Source organism: Panthera uncia, assembly GCF_023721935.1.
Source record: "Panthera uncia isolate 11264 chromosome B2 unlocalized genomic scaffold, Puncia_PCG_1.0 HiC_scaffold_25, whole genome shotgun sequence".
NCBI classification, from domain to species: domain Eukaryota; kingdom Metazoa; phylum Chordata; class Mammalia; order Carnivora; family Felidae; genus Panthera; species Panthera uncia.
In genome coordinates this window covers 16716560-16736404 of record NW_026057581.1, presented here as the reverse complement: position 1 = coordinate 16736404, position 19845 = coordinate 16716560, and the positions used below count along the sequence as shown (strand labels likewise).

Sequence of the window (19845 nt, the reverse complement as noted above, 5' to 3'; positions counted from 1 at the left end):
TTCTATTTGTATTTTTTGTAGCAATTTGAGAAGAATAGGTCTCTTCTTTAAATGTGTGGTAGAATTCCCTTGGGAAGCCATCTGGCCCAGGACTCTTAATTGTTGGGGGAGACTTTTGATAACCGATTCAATTTCTTTGCTGGTTATGGGCCTGTTCAAATTTTCTAGTTCTTCCTGGTTGAGTTCTGGTAGTATGAGAGTGTCTAGGAATTCGTCCATTCCTAGGTTGTCCAGTTTGTTGGCATATAATTTTTCATAGTATTGTCTTATAAGTGTTGGCATTTCTGTGGTTTTGGTTGTGATCTCTCTGCTTTCATTTGTGATTTGATCTATTTAGGTCCTCTCTCCTTTTGAGAAGTCTAGCTAGGGGGTTATCAATTTTGTTTATTCTCCCAAAGAACCAGCTCTTAGTTCATCTGTTCTACTGACCTTTTTTTTTTTTTTTAATTCTGTATCATTTATTTCTACTCTAATCTTTATTTCCTTTATTCTGCTGGCTTTGGACTTTATTTGCTGCCCTTTTAGGTATAAGGTTAGGTTGTATAGTTTGGGACCTTTTTGCTTCTTGAGATAGGCCTGAATTGCCATGTATTTTCCTCTTAGGACTGCCTTTGCTGCATCCTAAAGGTTTTGGACTGTCATGTTTTCATTTTCATTTGTTTCCATGTATTTTTTAATTTAAGTTCCTGGTTAACCCACTCATTCTTTAGTAGGATGTTCTTTAACCTCCATATCTTTGAGGGCTTTCCAAATTTTTTTCTTGTGGCTGATTTCAAGTTTCATAGCATTGTGGTCTGAAAACCTGCATGGTATGATCTCAGTCTTCTTGTACCTGTTGAGGGATGATTTGTGACCCAATATGTGATGTATTCTGGAGAATTTTCTCAGTGCACATGAGAAAAATATGTATTCTTGCTGCTTTAAGATGAAATGTTCTGAATATTTCAGTCAAGTCTATCTGGTTCAATGTGTCATCAGAGCCATTGTTTCCTTATTAATTTCTGCTAAGATGATCTGTCCATTGTTGTAAGTACAGTATTAAAGTCTCCTACAGTTATGGTATCTCTATCAATCTGTTTGTTTGTGATTAATTGGAAGCACCCAAATATATAAACCAAGTTGGGAGTACTATTTACAATTGTTAGCTCTGCTTGATGAATAGACTTCTTAATTATGATATGATGCCCTTCTTTATCTCTTGTTACAATCTTCGTTTTAAAATCTAGTTTGTCTGATGTAAGTATGGCTACTCCAGCTTTCTGTTGACATCGATTAACATGATACATGGTTCTCCATCCCCTCACTTTCAATCTGCAGGTGTCCTCAGGTCTAAAATAGTCTCTTGTAGCCAGCATGTAGATGGATCTTGTTTTTTTAAACCATTCTGCTACCCTATGTCTTTTGACTGGGGCATTTAGTTCATTTAGAAGATATGAATTTAGTGTCATTGTGTTGTCTGTAGATCTCATGTTTGTGGTGATGTTTTCTGGTCCTTTGTAGTCTTTTCTGCTTTCCACCCAGAGTCCCCCTTAGGATCTTGCAGGGCTGGTTTAGTGTTTACAAACTCCTTTAGGTTTTGTCTCTTTGGGAAAGCCTTTATTATTCTGAATGACAGTCTTGCTGGGTAAGGATTCTTGGCTGAACATTTTTCCTGTTCACACTGAATATTTCCTGCCACTCCCTTCTGACCTGTCAAGTTTCAGTGTACAGGTCTGCTACTACCCTTGTGTGTCTACCCTTGTAGGTTAAGGACCTTTTGTCCTTAGCTGCTTTCAGAATTCTCTATCCTTAGATTTTGCAAGTTTCACTATGCCATGTTGTGGTGTTGACCTGGTCTGTTGATTTGAAGGCTGTTCTCTGTGCCTCTTGGACTTGAATGCCTGCTTCCTTCCCCAGATTAGGGAAGTTCTCAGCTATAATTTGTTCAAATAAAACTTCTACCCCTCTTTCTGGCTCTTCTTCTGGGACTCTTATGATACAGATACTGTTTCATTTCGTGGAATCCCTTGGTTCTGTAAGTCTCCCCTCATGATCTAGTAACTTCCTTTCCCTCTTTTTTTTTCCAGCTTTATTATTTTCCATAGTTTTATCTTCTATTTCAACTATTCTCTCTTCTGCATCTTCCATCCTCGCTGTCACTGTATCTAGTTTGTTTTACATCTCAGCCACAGTTTTTTTTTTTTTTTAATTCATCCTAACTAGTCCTTACATCTTTGATCTCTGCAGAAGGGGTTTCTCTGGTGGCTTCTATGCTCTATTCAAGCCCAGTTATTAGTCTTATGACTGTTGTTCTAACTTCTAACAATAAGTCCCTGGCTATGATTTCTTGACCTTTCTTTGGGGGAGAATTCTTCTATCTTGTCACTTTGACTCAGCTTATGTCTTTTGTGTTTTAAAAGCTTGTTATGTGTCCTGCACCTGAGAGTACTACTATATTAGAAAGGGGTTATACGTTGTTCAGGGCCTAGCACTCCAGGAAGTGTTTCTGGTGTATGTTGCATACACTCTGCTGTTGGGTTTTGGCTGCTCTATCCCACTGGTCAGTCCTCTGCAGAGCTTCTCCTTGTTTGCATTGGTAGGGTGTTTGGACTTTTAATTAAGTGTACTTTTATTTATTGAAATAACCCTGGGGAAAAAATGGCAGTGAGGTGGGGAGGCCTAATCCCATAAAAAGAGAGAAGGAAAGGGAACAACAACAAAAAGGGAATCAAAAAACTTTAAGGCTGATTTCAAGGAAAAGAAAGGGAAAAAAAGAGATAAGAAGGAAAAAGAAAAGAATAAAAAAGCCCGGTCCAAGAAAAAAAAAAAAAAAAGATGACAAAAAACAAATCAAACTATGAGCCTGATTGCAAAAGAAAAAAATGAGGAAAAAAGAAACAGCTGTCTGTTGGTGCCTAGGGATGCTCACTGTGCTAGTCTGAAGAGGAGGCTGGCTCTGTTGGCTCAGTGTTCATCTCGCCCCCGTAAATAAGCAGTTGCCAGACATGGAGGGGCAGGGTTTGATGTAAGTGGATCCTGCCTCTGCTGGGGTCCACTGTGCTCCTCCTTGAAGTACCACCTTTTTGGTTTTGAGAAGGAAAATGGTGCCACCCCACTCTCTCATCCCTAGACCAGGGCTCTCAACCCCCACTGTTCTGGTAGCCCTCCCAGAATAGCAAGGGCAGTCAGCTTGCCCTGAATCACAACGATCCTGTACTTCCTCTTTGGCACACATCGGGGATTCAAAACCCAAAGTTTTAAAGGACGTGGCATGGATCCATTCCTCTCCTGAGTGGAGCCTCTCCATGCTGCTGATGAAAGGCCTTTGGCTGACACCTGCAGGGTCTTCTGTCTTTGGGGAGGCAATAAACAGTCTCCCAAAGGTACTCCAGGAAGGGGACTCTTCTCTCCCAGTGTGCCCCAGAGTTCTCTATACCACGCTATGCACTCCATGGCCAGCTCCCTCCTTACAAACACGCACCATGGCGCCACTCTGGAGAGTCACGCACTTCTGAAACCTCAGAGTTTGATCTCCAAAAGATGTTTGCAAAAATGAACTAGGACATTAGCACTTCTTGTTCCCCAGTCCATGGTCCAGAGAGGTTTTCCTCCTGTGGTAACCATATACCACACTTTCTCAATGCCTCCTTCACTTGCTCTCCCTTTTATCTCTCCATAGAAAGGATTCCCTCCCCTCCATGGCTCTGCCATTTTCTTTTGCCCAATTCACATCACATACCTCGCTCCTGCCAAGCTATCTCCGTCGAACTGTGGAGATCCTTCTGCCACTCCACAGATCTATTTCCTGGGTGTCCCAAGTAATCTGACCTCAATACAGCTGTGTTTGAGGGACAAGGATAGCCCAGGGTCCCCCTAATTCTCCACCATCTTAACTCCTCTTTGTCTCTACCCTGATTCTCTCTTGCTGCTTTAAGTTTTTTCTTTATAGCTACTTTTGGTCACTTTAATTAATATGCATCTTATTGTGAATTTTAGGTGATTGAATTTTTGGGAGGGATCTTGGGTTGAACTTAGGATGGAATCTCTGTACCTCCTGGATCTGGGTATCTGTTTCCTTTCCTTGATTAGGGAAGTTTTCAGACATGATCTCTTCAAATTTCTGCCCCCTTTTCTCTCTTCTGGGATTGCTATAATATGAATGTTACTATGTTTGATGGAGTCAGAGTTCCCTAAGTCTATTCTCATTTTGCATAGTTGTTTTTCATTCAGCTTAGACTTTCTATTCTGTCTTTCAGGTCATTAATTCATTTTCTGCTGCATCTAGACTGTTATTTATTCCATCAAGTATATTTTTCAAATTTCATTTATTGAGTTGTTCATCTCTGGTTCTTTTTAGTCTCTGGGTTAAGGGTCTTACTGATGTTCTCCACTCTCAAGTCCTGTGAGTATCTTTATGATCATTACATTAAATTCTCTATCAGGCTTATTACTTCTGTCTGTTTTGCTTTGGTCTCTTGGTTTTGGTCCTATTCTTTCACTTGGGAGATGTTTCTCTCATTTCGTCTGACTCTGTGTCTATTTCTATGTGTTAGAAAAGTCAGCTACTTCTCTTGTTCTTAGGAGGTTCTGTTCTGTAGTGCCCTGTACTACAGTGTCCCTTGTTCCCCAGGGACTGGGACTTCATGGAGTGTCTCTTATTTGTTTTGCATATGCTCTGCTATTGAATCTTGGCCTCTTTTACCTTCAGTCCAGATCTCTGCAGATCTCTGCTGCCCTAATGTGGGCCAGCAAGGTGTTTGGTGGTCTGCTTGCAAAATGAGACCCACCCATGCTGCTACTGGAACTGAATTCCCACAAAATGTGGGAGTCAGGAGATGTGGTATTGGCGGTGTTTGTGCTGGTCTTCTGGGGAAAGGGGTCTGTTGTGATGGGGCTGAGACCAGAGTGACTCGGAAGGGCTGATGCACTGGGGTTGGGGGTATGGGATATTGTGGTTTGGTGCAAGCAAGTTAAATAAGGAGTGCCAGGGCCACTTAGGTGACCATTGTTTATGCTGGGGCATGAGGGAGGGAAATAGCATCTGCCAGCTCCCTTGTTGTTGGAAGGGTACCCTCCTGATCCCTCCAGGCTGCTCCCTGAAATGAGCAAATCACCCTCCCACCTGCCCCCAGCATTATTCATATTCCTAGTTCTAGCTGTATATACACAGGCTTTTCCTCCTGTTGTCTCTTTAATGCTGTCTCTCTAATGTCACCTGGGCTCCCCCAGATCCAAGCTTGCCAATTTTTAAAATTCCAGGCTTTAAGTCTGGCTGATTTTACAAACTTATAAATTCAGCTTCTTACTTTCAAAGGCAAATGTTACAGAGATCTGTCCTCCCTATTTGTGGGCTGCCCAGTGCCGAAGTCTGTTTTCTGCCCTTCTCTGCAACATTGGTCCTATTCCTGCTGCAGATGGCCACTGTCCATTTTACTCCCAGAACTTGTCTTTGCCTTTCCTACCTTTGATGTGGCCTCTTCCCTACCTTTAGTTGTGTAGTTTGTTCTGTCAGTCTTGGAGTTGTTTTGGGGGTTTATTCTGACATGGTTCTTGTCCCCTTGTATCCACGGGACAAGATGAACTTAAGGTCTTCCTACTCTACTATCTTCCTAGCCAACTCCCCAAACTGATGGTTACCAGAGAGGAGATGGGGGAAATAGGTGTACTCTTTAATCCCCATCCCCTATTGAAAAGTACATTTATTCTATATGCTAACTAACTTGAATATAAATTTAAAAATAAATAAAACAAAAAATACATTTATAATGATGAAAAAATAAATGATACTAGATATAGAAAACCCTGTAGTTTCCACCAAAAACTACTAGAGCTGATAAATGTAAAGTCAATATACAGAGATCTGTTGCATTCTTTTACAGTAATAATGAAGCAGGAGAAAGTGAAATTAAGAAAACAACCCTATTGACAACTACACCAAAAACACTAAAATAGGCAGGAATAAACTTAACCAAAGAGGTGAAAAACCTGTACTCTGAGAACTATAAAACACTTGTAAAAAATTTCAAGTCGATGCCAAGAAATGGAAAGACATTCCATGCACATGGGTTAGAAGGACAAATATTGTTAAAAACGTCTATACTACCCAAAGCAATCTATACACTTAATGCAATCCCAATTAAAATGCCCATGGCATTTTTAATGGAGCTAAAACAATTCTATAATTTGTATGAAACCATAAAAGATAGTGAATATCCAAAGCAATCTTAAAACATAACAAAACTGGAGGTATCACGATTTCAGACTTCAGGTTATATTACAAAACAGCAGTGATAAAAACATTATGGTGCTGGCATAAAAATTGACTCAGATCAATGGAATAGAACAAAACCCAGAAATAAACCCACAATATGTGGTCATTCAATCTTTGACAAAAGAGAAATGGATATACAGTGGGAAGAAGACAGTCTCTTCAACAAATAGTGTTGGGAAAACTGGACAGCCACTTGCATAAGCATGAAACTGGACCACTTTCTTTCACCATACACAAAAATAAGTTAAAAATAAATTCAAGACCTAAATGTGAGACCTGAAACCAAAAACATCTAGAAGAGAACACAGACAGCAATATGACATTAGCCATAGGAAAATTTCTGTTTGTTGCCTCTAGAGGCAAGAGAACTATGGAGTAAAAATAAACCATTGGGACTACTGCAAGATAAAGTTAGTGTGTGGTGAAATGTTCAACGAAACCAAATGATAACCTACAGAATGGGAGAAGATATTTGCAAATAACGTATCCAATAAAAGGCTAGTATCCAAAATATATAAAGAACTGATAAACTTCAACACCCAAGAAACAATCCCATTTAAAAATGGGCAGGTGCCATGAACAGACATTCCTCCAAAGAAGACCTCTGGATGGCCAACAGACACATGAAAATATGCTCAACATCATTCATCAGAGAAATGCAAATCAAAACCAAAATGAGATATTACCTCATACCTGTCATAATGGCTGAAATCAAAAACACAAACAGCAGGTGGTGTTGAGGATGTGGAGAAAAAGGGAACCTCTTGCATTGTTGGTGGGAATGCTAATTGGTACAGCTGTTGTGGAAAACGGTATAAAGTTTCCTCAAAAAAATTAAAACTGAAATACTATATGGTCCAGTAATCCCATTACTGGTTATTTACCTGAAGAAAACAAACACACTAATTTGAAAAGATGCACCCGTATGATTATTGTACCACTATTTACAATAGCCAGGATATGGAAACCAAGTGTTCATCAACAGATGAATGGATGAATGTTACAAATAAAACTATCCTATGATCAAGCAATCACCCACCTGGTATTTTCCAAAAACACAAAAACACTAATTCAAAGTTATATATGCACCCGTATGTTTATGGAAGTTATTTACAATAGCCAAACGATGGAAGCAGTCCAGGTGTCCTCGTGTGAACTAATAAGTTTTAACATAAAATTAAAAAAATTTTTGAATATGCAGAACAAAGAAATGGTTGAGATAATCTTTAGTGTATAGTTCAGTAGCATTAAGTACATGTACCTTGTACAACCATCCCCACTAGTCAATCCATCGAACTCTTTATCTTGCAAAAACAAACTCTTTACCCATTTTTTGTATAGTTGACATGCAGTATTAATTTCGGTTGTACATCCTAGTGATTCAACAATTATATATGTTTACGTATAAATTGGATACGTTATATAAATCACATAGTATTTCTCTTTCTCTGACTTCTTTCACTTAGCAGAATACCCTCGAGTTCCATCCATCACAAATGGGAAGATGTAATCGTTTTATGGCTGAGTAATATTCCATTGCATAGTGTACCATATCTTTATTTTTTTAATCTGTCAGCGGACACTAAGGTTGCTTCCATATCTTTGCTATTGAAAATAGTGCTGCAGTAAACACAGGGCACATGTGTCTTTCAAATTATGTCTTTGTTTTATTCAGGTAAATACCTGGAAGTCGAATTGCTGGGTTGTACGGTATTTCTATTTTTAATTTTGAGGAAACGGCATACTGTTTTCCATAATGGCTGCACCAATTTACATTCCTACCTTTTCTCTACATCCTCACCAACACTTGGTATTTCTTGTTTGATACTAGCATTTCCAACAGGTGTGAGGTGATATCTCGCTGTGGTTTTGATTTGCATTTCCCTGATTAGTGGCATCTTTGCATGTCTGTTAGTCATCTTTATGTCATCTTTGGGAAGAGGTCTATTCAGGTCCTCCACACATTTTAGAATTACTTGTCTTTTTGGTGTTGACTTATATCACTGCTTCATATATTTTGGTTATTAACTCCTTACCCGATAAATCAGTTACATAAATCTTCTTTCATTAAGTAGGTTGTCTGTTCCTTTTGTCGATGGTTTCCCTTGCTGTGCAAAAGCTTTTTAGTTAGGTGTAGTCCCAATGGTTTGTTTTTGGCTTTTGTCGCCCTTGCCTGAGAAGACCAAGAAAAATATTGTTACAGCTGATGTCCATGAGTTTACTGCCTATTTCCTTCTAGGAGTTTTATGGTTGCAGTTCTTCTGTTTAGGCCTTTGTTCCACTTGAGTTTATTTTTTTGTATGGTGTAAGAAAGTGGTCCAGTTTCATTCTTTTGCATGTACCTGTCCATTTTTCTCAACACCACGTATTGAAGAGATTGTCTTTTCCCCATAGTATGTTCTTTACTCCTTTGCTGTAGATTACTTGACCATGTAACTGTGGGTTTATTTCTGGACTGTCTGTTCTATTGATCTGTGTGTCTGTATCTGGGCCAGTACCATACTGTTTTGATTACTAAAGCTTTGTAATATAATTTGAAATTTGGGACTGGGATACTGCCATTTTCCTTCTTTTTTTCTCAAGGTTGCTTTGGATATTGGGGGTCTTTTGTGGTTCCATACAAATTATTCCAGTTAAAAATACTCTGGTATTTTGATGGAGGTTGTATTGAATCTGTAGATTGCTTTGGATAGCATGGACATTTTAACAGTATTATTCCAATTCATGAGCACAGTATATCTTTCCATTTATTTATATCGTTTTCATTAGCTTTCATTAACATTCTACAGTTCTCAGAGTATAGGTCTTGCACTACTTTGGTTAAATTTATTTTTTAGGTGGTTTTTTTTGGTGTAATTTTATATGGGTTGTTTTATTAACTTCCCTGGTAGTTCATTATTAGTGTATAAAAATGCAACAGATTTCTGTACACTTTGTATCTGCAACTTTACTGAATTCATTTATTCTAATAGTTTTTTGGTGGAGTCTTTATGGTTTCTATATGCAGTTATTATGCCATCTGCAAATAGTGATAGGTTTTTTTTTTTAATGTTTTATTTATTTTTGAGAGAGACAGAGAATGTGAGTGGGTTGGGGCAGAGAGAGAGAGAGAGAGAGGGAGGCACAGATTCTGAAGCAGGCTCCAGGCTCTGAGCTGTCAGCACAGAGTCTGACACGGGGCTTGAACTCATGAGCTGTGAGATCATGACCTGAGCTGAAGTCGGATGCTCAACCAACTGAGCCACCCAGGTGCCCCAAATAGTGACAGTTTTCCTTCTTCCTCATGAATTTGTGTTTATTTCTTGTCTGCTGCAGCTAGGCCTTCCAGTACTATGTTGAGTAAAAGTGATGATAGTAGGCATCCTTATTGTCGCTGATCTTAGAGTAAAAGCTTTCGGCCTTTCACCATGGAGTAGGATATTAGCTGTGGGTTTGTCATATGTGGTTTTATTACATTGAGGTATGTTCTCTTTAAACTTACGTTGAGAGTTTTTATTGCAAATGGATGTAGAATTTTGTCAAACGTTTTTTTCTGCATCTTTTGAGATCATCATATTACTTTTATCCTTCATTTGTTAATGTGTGTATCACGGTGATTGATTTGTGGCTATTGTACTATCCTTGCATCCCTGAAATAAATACCACTTGATTGTGGTGAACGATCCTTTTCATGTGTTACTGAATTCAGTTTGCTGATATTTTTTTTGAGGATTTTTGAATCTATGTTCATCAGGAATATTGGTCTGTTTTTTTTTTCTTTTTGTAATATAACTCTGTACCATTAAACTATAGCTCCCAATTTCCCCCTCCCCCATCCCCTAGTCTGAATTTGACTAGCATAGGTATACCATATAAATTTGTCCTTTTGTGTCTGGCTTATTTCACTTAGCATAATGTTTTCAAGATCCATTCATGTTGTAACTTTTGTTAGAATTTCCTTTCTTTTGAAGATTGAATATACATACATACCACATTTTGCTTATCCATTTATCCTTCAGTGGACACTTGGGTGGCTTCCACCTTTTAGCTATTGTGAATAATGCTGCTATGAACATGGGTGTTTGAATACCTGTTTGAATTCCTACCTTCAATTCTTTTGCATGTATCCAGAAGTGGAATTTATGTAAAACAGTCTAGTTTTAATTTTTTGAGATTCTCCGGAACAACTGCATCATTTTACAGTGCACAAGGGTGTAAATTTCTCCACCTCCTTGCCAACACCGTTGTTTTTGATAATAGTCGTGCTAATGCACGTAAGACAGTATCTTTCTGGGGGTTTGAATTGCTTTTATAATTACTGATGTTGAGACTCTTTTCATGTGCTTATTGGCCACTTGCATATGTTACTTGGAGAAATGGCCAAGTAATTAAATTTGCTTATTTATTGTTGAGTTGTAGGAGTTCTTTGCATATTTTAGATGTTAACTGTATCAAATATGTGATCTGAAAATATTCCACTCTATGGGCTGTTTTTTCACTTCGTTGATTATATATCTTGGTGCACAGAAGGTTTTAATTTGATAAAGTCCAATGTATTTTTTTCTTTTGTTGGCTATGTTATTGGTGTCATACTTAAGAAATCGTTGCTGGCAAGGTCCAACGTCATTTAAGTTTTTCTCTGTTAGGAGGTTTATTGTTTCAATGATTATGTTTCAGTCTTGGATCTATTTTGAGTTTCTTTTTGTATTTGTAGAAAGTCCAGCTTCATTCTTTTGAATGTGAATTTCTAGGCTTCTCAACACCATTTGTTGAAGAAATTATTCTTTCCCCCGTTGAATAGTTTTGGTATCTTTGTCAAAAAATCATTTGGCCATATGTGCGAAAGTTTTTTTTCTGTGCACTCCCTTCTATTATTGGTCTGTATGTCTGTCTGCATGGCAGCACCGCAGTGTTGTGACTGTCATTTTGTAGTAAGTTTTGAAATCAGGGAGTGTGACGTATTCAGTTTTGTTCTTGTTTTTCAAGACTTTTTTTTTTTTTTTTTTTTTTTTTTTTTCATTTCTGAGTTCTTTGGGATATCATATGACAATTAGGATGGGTTCCCTTCTTTCTGAAAAAATTAGGATTTCTATAAGGATCGTATTGAATTTGTAGAATGCTTTGCATAGTGTTGACATCTTAATGATATTGTATTCTAATCCATGAACATGGGATATCTTTCCATTTTTCACCTCCTTGAATCTATGCCTAAATAATTTGTTTTTGATGCTGTTGTAAATGGAATTATTTTCTTAATTTCCTTTGCAGATTGTTCTTTATTGGTGTATAGAAACACAACTGACGTCTCTGTGTTCATTTTGTATCCTGCAACTTTGTGGAAATTATTTTTTTTTATGTTGATTATTTTTGAAAGACAGAGACAGACATAGCACAAGTGGGGGAGGGGCAAAGAGCGAGGGAGACACAGGATCTGAACCAGGCTCCAGGCTCGAAGCTGTGAGCACAGAGCCAGACATGGCACTCAAACTCACAAATCATGAAATCCTGACCTGAGCCGAAGTCAGATGCTTAACCGACTGAGCCACCCAAGGAGTGAGCCCCCGGTGGAAATTAATTATTAAAGGACTAATAAGTAAATGTAACAAAATTGAAGCATACAAGATTGATATACAAAATCAAGTTTCTTTCTGTATGCTAGCAACAATCAAATTTTTTAGCATCACCATTTACAATAGTATTAAAAATGACATAGATAAGGATTAATTTGGCAAAAGATTTGCAAGACTTTTACACTGAAGAGTACAAGGTATTGCTAAGAGCTATTAAGATCTGAATAAATGGAGAGAGATAACTCTCCTCATGGGATGGCAGCCTGAATGTTGATAAGATGCCAATTTTTCTCAAATTGATCTCTAATAGGTTTCATACAAACCCAGTTCAAATCCCAGCAGAGATTTGTGTTTTTGTTTTTAGAAATTGGCAAGGTATTTTTAGATTTCAGATGGGAATTTAAAGAACCTGTAACTCCCAGAACAAATTTCAAAAAGAAATACAAAGTGACTAATATATTATGTATTTCAAGACTTTGTATAAAGCTAACAGTAATCAAGAGAGTATGTTGTTGCCATAAAGGTAGATAGATAAGTGGAACAGAGCGGGAAGTCTTCCTATGCCTATATGGACAACTGCCATGTGACAAAAATGCAAAGACAATTCAGTGGAGAAATTACTTTTTCCAACAAATGGTGCTAGAACCATTGACTCTCTGTATATGCAACAAGATCGATGGTATTTGGTCTTTACATTCCACCACACACACACACACACACACACACACACACACACACACAAATAACAAAATCACTCATAAATCCAAATGTAAAAACCTAACTGAAAGAAAGCATAAGAAAACATCTTTGTGACCTTCCATTAGGCAAAGATTTTTTAGATATAACACCAAAGTGCAGGCCATAAAAAAACAAATTGATAAATTGAACTTAATCAAAATTTAAAACTTTCAAAAAAAATTTTAGGAGAATGAAGGGAGCAGATACACACTTGCAGAAAAAATTGGTAAAACCTGTACTTATTAAAGGACTTGTACCCAAAATATGTTAAGTACTCTCAAAATTCAATAACAAAACTACAACCCGGTAAAAATATAGGCAAAAGATTTGAACAGCCACTTCAGTAAGGAAGATCTACAGATAGGTAAGTACTTGTTCAATGTCATTAGCTATTAGGGAAATCTAGATGAAAATTATGAGATACTAGCACACATGTAGTACAGTGATTAAAATGAGAAATACAGACTATACCAAGTGTTGGTGAGGATGAAGAACAACTGGGACTTTATACACTGCTGGTAGTTTTTTAAAATGTTAAATATGTACGTGTCTCACAGTCTCTCTTCTCCACTCCTAGCCGTCTACCCAAGAGAAGGAACAGCATATGTCCACACAAATGAGTGTTTAGAGCAGCTTTATTTGTAATTATCCTGAACTGGAAACAACCCAAATGCCCATCAACAGATGGGTGCATAAACAGATTTTAGTATATCCATATGACGGACTACTACTCAGAAATAAAAAGAAATAAAAAGTTGATACACACAACTGAATAATCTCCAAATAATCATGCCAAATGAAAGAAGCCAGACAAAAAAGACTACACGTTGTATGATTCCATTCATATAAGATACTAGAAAATGCAAACTAATTTATAGAGGCAGAAAGTGGATCAATGGTTACCCAGAAATATGGTGTGTTAGCTTTTTCGTTTGTCTTTGATTTTGGTTTTCATAATGACAAAAACACTTAGCGTGAGTTCTACCATCCTGACACATTTTTAAGTGCAGAGCACAGTATTGTTAACTGTAGGCACAGTGTGAAACAATGGATCTCTAAAACTTATCCTGCGTCTTACACAACGTTATACCTATTGAAAAGTAACTCCATATTTCTCTCTCCAGCTCCTTTCAATAACCTCTCTATTGTTTCTATCGTTTGACTATTTTAGATATCGGATATCTAAAATATCAGATATGTAGATATCACTTTAGATATTCTAGAAGTAGAAGCATGCTCTATTTGTCCTTTTGCGGCTGGTTTGTTTTATCAAAATGCCTTCCAAGTTTATCCATGTTGTTACATATTTCAGGATTTTCCTTTAATGCTGAATAGTATTCGTGTGTGTCTGTCTGTAAGTAACGTATATAACACCACATTTTATCCATATTGTCTCCATAACTTGACTATTGTAAGTAATACGTAAATGAATATTGGATTGCCGGTATCTCGTCAAGCTCTTGATTTTAATTCTTTTGGGTGTATACCCAGAAATACAATTGCTGGATCATACGCTAGTTCTACTTTTAATTTTTTGAGGAATTTCTATATTGTTTTCCATGGTGGCTATACCATTTTACACTCCTACAAACAATTTGTGAGTGTTCCAATTTCTCCACATTTTCAGCAACACTTGTTATCTTTTGGGTGTGGTTGTTTTTTTTAAATCATAGCATATATCCAATAAGGAGTTAATTACCAAAATACCTAAGGAACTCCTACAACTCAGTAGCCATAAAATCAGCCCAATTTAAAAAGCGGGCAAAGGACTTGAATAGACACTTCTCCGAAGACCATAAATGGCCAGCAGGTATATGAGAAATTGCTCAGTATTCACTAATTATTGGGAAGAGCTTTCTTGTTAAGCTTCCTTGTTGATTCTAAGGAAGAGCCAGGCAGGAAATGCCATTCTGCAGCATTGCCACACCTCCCTGCTTCCCTGCTGGTTTTAACTTGGCCTTCCCAGTTCTCTGTATGCCCGGCAGAGAAGAGTCCAACAAAGATTCCTTTGCTTTAAAGAACCAGTTGTTGTCTGGTAGAGAATCTATAGAAATGGGTTATAAGATAAGAAGTCCGTCTGCAGGATTGGGGGTGGGGGGTACCTCCCACGCACTGGGCTCACAATCAGACAAAGGGCACAGAAAGGGGGGAAAAATGTCTGGGCTGGGCAGTGAAGGGAGGGAGAAGGCAGTGTTGATACAGTTCTGTTCATCTGACCTATTTTGTTTTAGGGCAGATTCTGCTTCCGACAGGGAGAGAAAGCCAGAAACAAGGATGTCGGTAATGGAGTAACTTTACTTGTCTTAAGGCAGTTACTTTCAAAATTTCAGTTATTTGCAAGTCTTCTTCAAAATGTGTCCCCGCCCTGGTCATTTATTATCTCTAATTAAATTGATCTGAGACTTATTATAAAAAAATTATTTCACTTTTAAAACGAAAGTCAGTTCTTGCTTTGTTAAAAAAGATTAAGTAGAAGAAAAGTGTTAAGGACCCTCTAGCACCTGTGATTTATCCTGAATTGAATCAGAAGTGTTAATGAACTGAAAAGAAATTATTTACTGTGAGTCCATAACGTGGTTTTTTTTCATTCCTATTTGCACCAACTTACACCCTTTCTGTGTGCCTCTCACTTTAGGAAGCACACTGCTCCAAGTCCATAGTCAGTGCATTTTAAAAACTCTATAATGAACATTAAATGAAATTTTTTTAATTGAGATCATGGGCTTTCATCAAGTTAAGTCTCCATCTGGCTTGCTTTTAAGCAATGGTCCTCACTCTCTGCTGCTCTGTCTTTGAACTGGAAACACACTAGGAAAGCTGATGAGACTATTGGAGCCTGTGTCCCTTCCCCCAAAGATTCTGACGTAATTGATCTAGGGTGATGTTTAGGCCCTGGAAATTTTTAAAGCTCTCCCACCCCCACGATTGTAACATGCAGCCAAATTTAAGAGCTACTGCTCTAGGTTTTTGTTTTGTGAATAACAATACCTTTTTACATAAACTAAAGAAACTGGCCAAGCCTTGCCGCATGGTTTTTTTAATTCTGTGCATGAAATGAAGGAATGCTTGCTCTTGTTTTTTAAAAATTTTTTATTGTTTATTTATTTTTGAGACAGAGTATGAGCAGGGGAGGGGCGGAGAAGGAGACACAGAATCTGAAGCAGGCTCCAGGCTCTGAGCTGTCAGCACAGAGCCCGGCCCCAGGGCTTGAACTCACGGACCATGAGATCATGACCTGAACTGGTTCGATGCTTAACCAACTGAGCCACCCAGGCGCCCCAGGCTAGTCTTACTTTCAAAAATACTTTGAGGTTTAAATAGAAATTACTCCCTTGTTTGACTTTAGTTACTCTAAATGACATGCTTGTCATTGCAAAAAGTATTTTTATAAATTCTTCTGTCACTTGCAATAATATTTTGAAGTTAAAAGTGTTGGGATGATATTCAGGTATGTTAGCTTCTGAACAGTCACCTATGGTCTCTTCAGTTACAACTATTTTTGATGAGAGAGGACTCCCATCCCTCACAACAGCAGTTTGGTTGAGAACTGACTGATGAAACCTGTTCTTTTTCTCCCCTCTCCTTACTTCTCTGCCTTTATACTACAGGAGAGCGCAGTCTTCTAGAAGGAGTTACCGGTCTTTTGTCTGACCCTGTAGCGATATGTTTAATTGTACGTAAAGGACACTAACACCCTGTGAATAGTGCTCATTTCTCATCTGTGCTTGTGAAAGTTTAATTACAGGAAACACCTCTTCTCAGAGAGTGATCAGGATTCAAGTACTGGGACCAGTGAACGATCTTGGACCAGTAACCAAAAAAGGAAATCCCTAAGACCGTATTCCGGGAGGAAAAAGACGAGAATTAGAAGTAGCGTGAGAAGTGAGTTTGGTCCGTGTCTTCTTTCAAGTCGTTTTTCAAATAAATCAGGCATTTTTCAGTTATGTGACGGAAGGAGGGAGGGTACCAAAGATAAACTGATTACGTGCCCTCCCTTCCCTGCTACCATTACGTTGGAAAGGCCAACGTGTACGTCCACGAAACCATACGAGAGAATGTAGAATTGACCGATAATTAAATATGAGCTGCAGATAAATGGAGTAGGAGTTCAGATAAGGATCATCTAACATGAGCTAGAAGAAGGAGCTAGGAGAAGCTTCAAGGAAGAGGCAGGTGGGATTTGAGCTAATCCTTGGGAAAGACCAGCACTCAGGTGTGCAGAAGAGGAAATGTTTTAAATGAGGTAAAATTACGAGGACAAATTGACGTGAGGACAGCATCAGAGGTAGGGTCTGGAGCACAAAATTCATGTCGGGGGGTGAGGTCTCAGGAACAAGGTGGATATTAGAAAGGGATCTTAAGAGCTACACATGTGAGCGAGCTTCAGGATGTGGGAATTACTTCTAGTATGGGCATGTATAACTGGGAGAGAGGGAGAAATGAATTTTTGTATGTCTCATAGGCAAACTTCCCCATTGTACACTTCTTTTCTTTTAGTTTTGCCATTTTCCCCTCCCAGCAGCGGCGGTGACCATGAGAAGGACGAAGTAAGTAAATTTGATCTGGGCTGTCATGTGCCCCTAGGGCATTAGCATGAGACAGTTCAATCTGTTTAGGGTTAAATGTCATTTATTTCTCAAAAAAAAAAAAAATCTTCTTTCAGGAATAGGAGAATAACCAGTAGTTTGTTGGTACATAAATCGCTGTCAATAGAAATTGCAAGGTCTTATAAATGGTTATTTAGTGTGAATCTTGGGTAAACAGTTAAGGATCTTTCTTCATTGTTGCCAAATTTGTTGAAAGATGTTTATTATGAATGATGCTAAAATCTGGGCTATCCTGACTTCCTGTAAATATACGCTCTCTGAATTAACACTTTGAAATAAACTTCTTGGTTTAATTCTTCCCTTGGTTTTCAGTTGGCTGACCTGTTATTTCTAAAGCTTTTAATGACTTAAACATTTAAATCTTTGTAAGTGGTTGAAATGACTTCAGGCTTACATAAATATTGAATAAACCCTCAGAGTTTCTGAATTCACTTTGGTTATTCTTGTTTTAAAGTAACATAGTTAAGGGGGCACCCGGGTGGCTCAGTCAGTTAAGCGTCTGACTTCGGCTCAGGTCATGATCTCACAGCTTGTGAGTTCCAGCCCCGTGTCGGGCTCTGTGCTGACAGCTTGGAGCCTAGAGCCTGCTTCTGATTCTGTGTCTCCCTCTCTCTGCTCCTCCCCTCCCTGCCACCCCTCTCACACTCTGTCTCTCTTTCTTTCTGTCTCTCAAAAATAAACATTAAAAAAATAACAAAATAACATAGTTAAAAATATTGGACACTGGGGCATGTGGGTGGATCAGTCAGTGAAGCATCTGGCTTCAGCTCAGGTCATGATCTCGCAGTTCGTGAGTTTGAGCCCTGCATTAGGTTCTGACCTAAATATTTGTTTGAATAGTTCAAACTAATAGGAGTTATCTGTTAGCAATAGGCCAAAAGAAAAATTTAAAGTACATACAGCTTTTGTTTGAAATAACCCCAAACATCAAAGCTTTGAGAATCCATACATTTAAGCTCTGCAACTGACAGGAAGTCTGTTTATTTTCCGGCAAGGGCATTACTGAGTTTGTACAAATATTAGCATCCAAAATTCATTTCTCTGTGTTGGGGTCCAAGAGGATAGTTTAGGGCAGAATCAGCAAACTTTTTCCGTGAAGGGTTAGATGTAAATATTGTTGACATTCTAGACACAGAAGATTGTAAATATTTTCTCTGGTGACTATACATCTCTTCCACTGTAGCGTGAAAGCAGCCATGAACAATACCTAAAGCAATGGGCGTGTTGTGTTTCAATAAAACTTTATTTATAAGACGTGGTTCTCAAACTGCAGGGATCATCAGAATGACCAAGAAGGCTTGTTTAAATGCAGATTGCTAGGTTCCATCCCATTGTTGCTGACTGAGTAAATAATAGATGGGGCTCTGGAATTTGCATTTCTGTCAAGTTCTGGGGTGCTGCCGATGCTGTGTTCCCTACTTTGAGAACTTTGATTAGAGTTATCTTTGAGTTAGAATTATGAATTGATATATGACCATGTGCTTCCAATTCTAGGATCTTATGGTCTTAGTGTTTATTTTCAAATGGAGAAAATCCAATACTTAAAGCATTTAATTTTTTTTTTTATTTTTTAAGTTTGTTTATATATTTTGAGAGCGAGTGAGCAAGTGGGGAAACGGGTAAAGAGAGAAGGAGAGAGAGAGAATCCCAAGCAGGCTCCACACTGCCAGCACAGAGCCCAACACGGGGCCTGAACCCACAAACCATGAGATCATGACCCAGGTGCTCCCTAAATTATGTTAAAGGTTATTAGAAATGTATTGGAATTTCTAAAAACTATTTTGAGGGGTTATGAATGTTAACACTCTTAAAAAGGTAATATATTTTAGGCTAAACTTCTAATACCGCTATGGAAAGATACCTCCAAGCAAAATAATTCCATACCTCCAAAAATTTCTGGAGCAAAATTTCAGAGTAGTTCTGCCCTTTTAACTCCAGAAGATTCTGCCCAGAAAGCAGGTACCTGATTTTCTGTTGATTTGCATAGAAAAAAACTTATATTTTAGGAAAAATACTTAGAACTAAACAAAAAAATTTTTTGAATATCTGTTAAAAGTATGAATACTATCTTTTCTTTAATTTCCTCATTAGCAAAAAATAGAGGATATTTTAATTTTTCTTTAACATTTGAGATTAGCTTGTGTTCATCTTTAAAGAAGCACGAAAACTCAGGTGATGACTTATAACAGGGATTGGTAGACTTTTTCTGTAAAGAACCAGATAGTAATTTTTTTTTTTTTTTTTTTTGCTTTTTGGCCCCTATAGTTTCTGTTGCAACTATTCAATTCGGCAGTTGTAGCCCCAGATGAACCACAGACAAGATGTAAACCAACGGGCATGGCTGTGTTTCCATAAAACTTTATAAAACCAGGTGGTAGACTGGATTTGACTTGAGGGGCCAGAGTTTGCCAACCTTTGTTCCGCTAGGTGTATCTTAACCTCCACTGTATTTTATGAAAAAGTATTCACATCTTTTGTAAGGCTAGGGATTTTGGTTTGTTCTGCTTGATCAATTCTGCAGCTTAGCACGTTGCCAAGCACATGATAGCAGTCCGTAAGGACGTGACTGACAACCTCTTAGCTTGACCGCCACCGGGAGGAAAGGAGTAAGGAGAAGAGAAAAAGAAAAATATACTGTTAGAGAGTAAGAGGAAAGAAGGAAGTGGAACTATGAGAGGAGGAAGAAAGGTCACAGACTTGA

At 38.1% G+C, this 19845-nt stretch overlaps 1 protein-coding gene across 1 annotated transcript in view; it reads left to right on the top strand.

Annotated features, from left to right (window-relative positions):
* SYCP2L (synaptonemal complex protein 2 like) overlaps positions 1 to 19845 on the top strand; it is a 112265-nt gene that overhangs the window by 59727 nt on the left and 32693 nt on the right. The window contains exons 20-23 of the mRNA XM_049655048.1: positions 14769 to 14817; positions 16272 to 16419; positions 17035 to 17084; positions 18974 to 19103. Of these exons, the coding sequence (XP_049511005.1) occupies positions 14769 to 14817; positions 16272 to 16419; positions 17035 to 17084; positions 18974 to 19103 (377 nt within the window). The remainder of the gene's footprint in view (positions 1 to 14768; positions 14818 to 16271; positions 16420 to 17034; positions 17085 to 18973; positions 19104 to 19845) is intronic.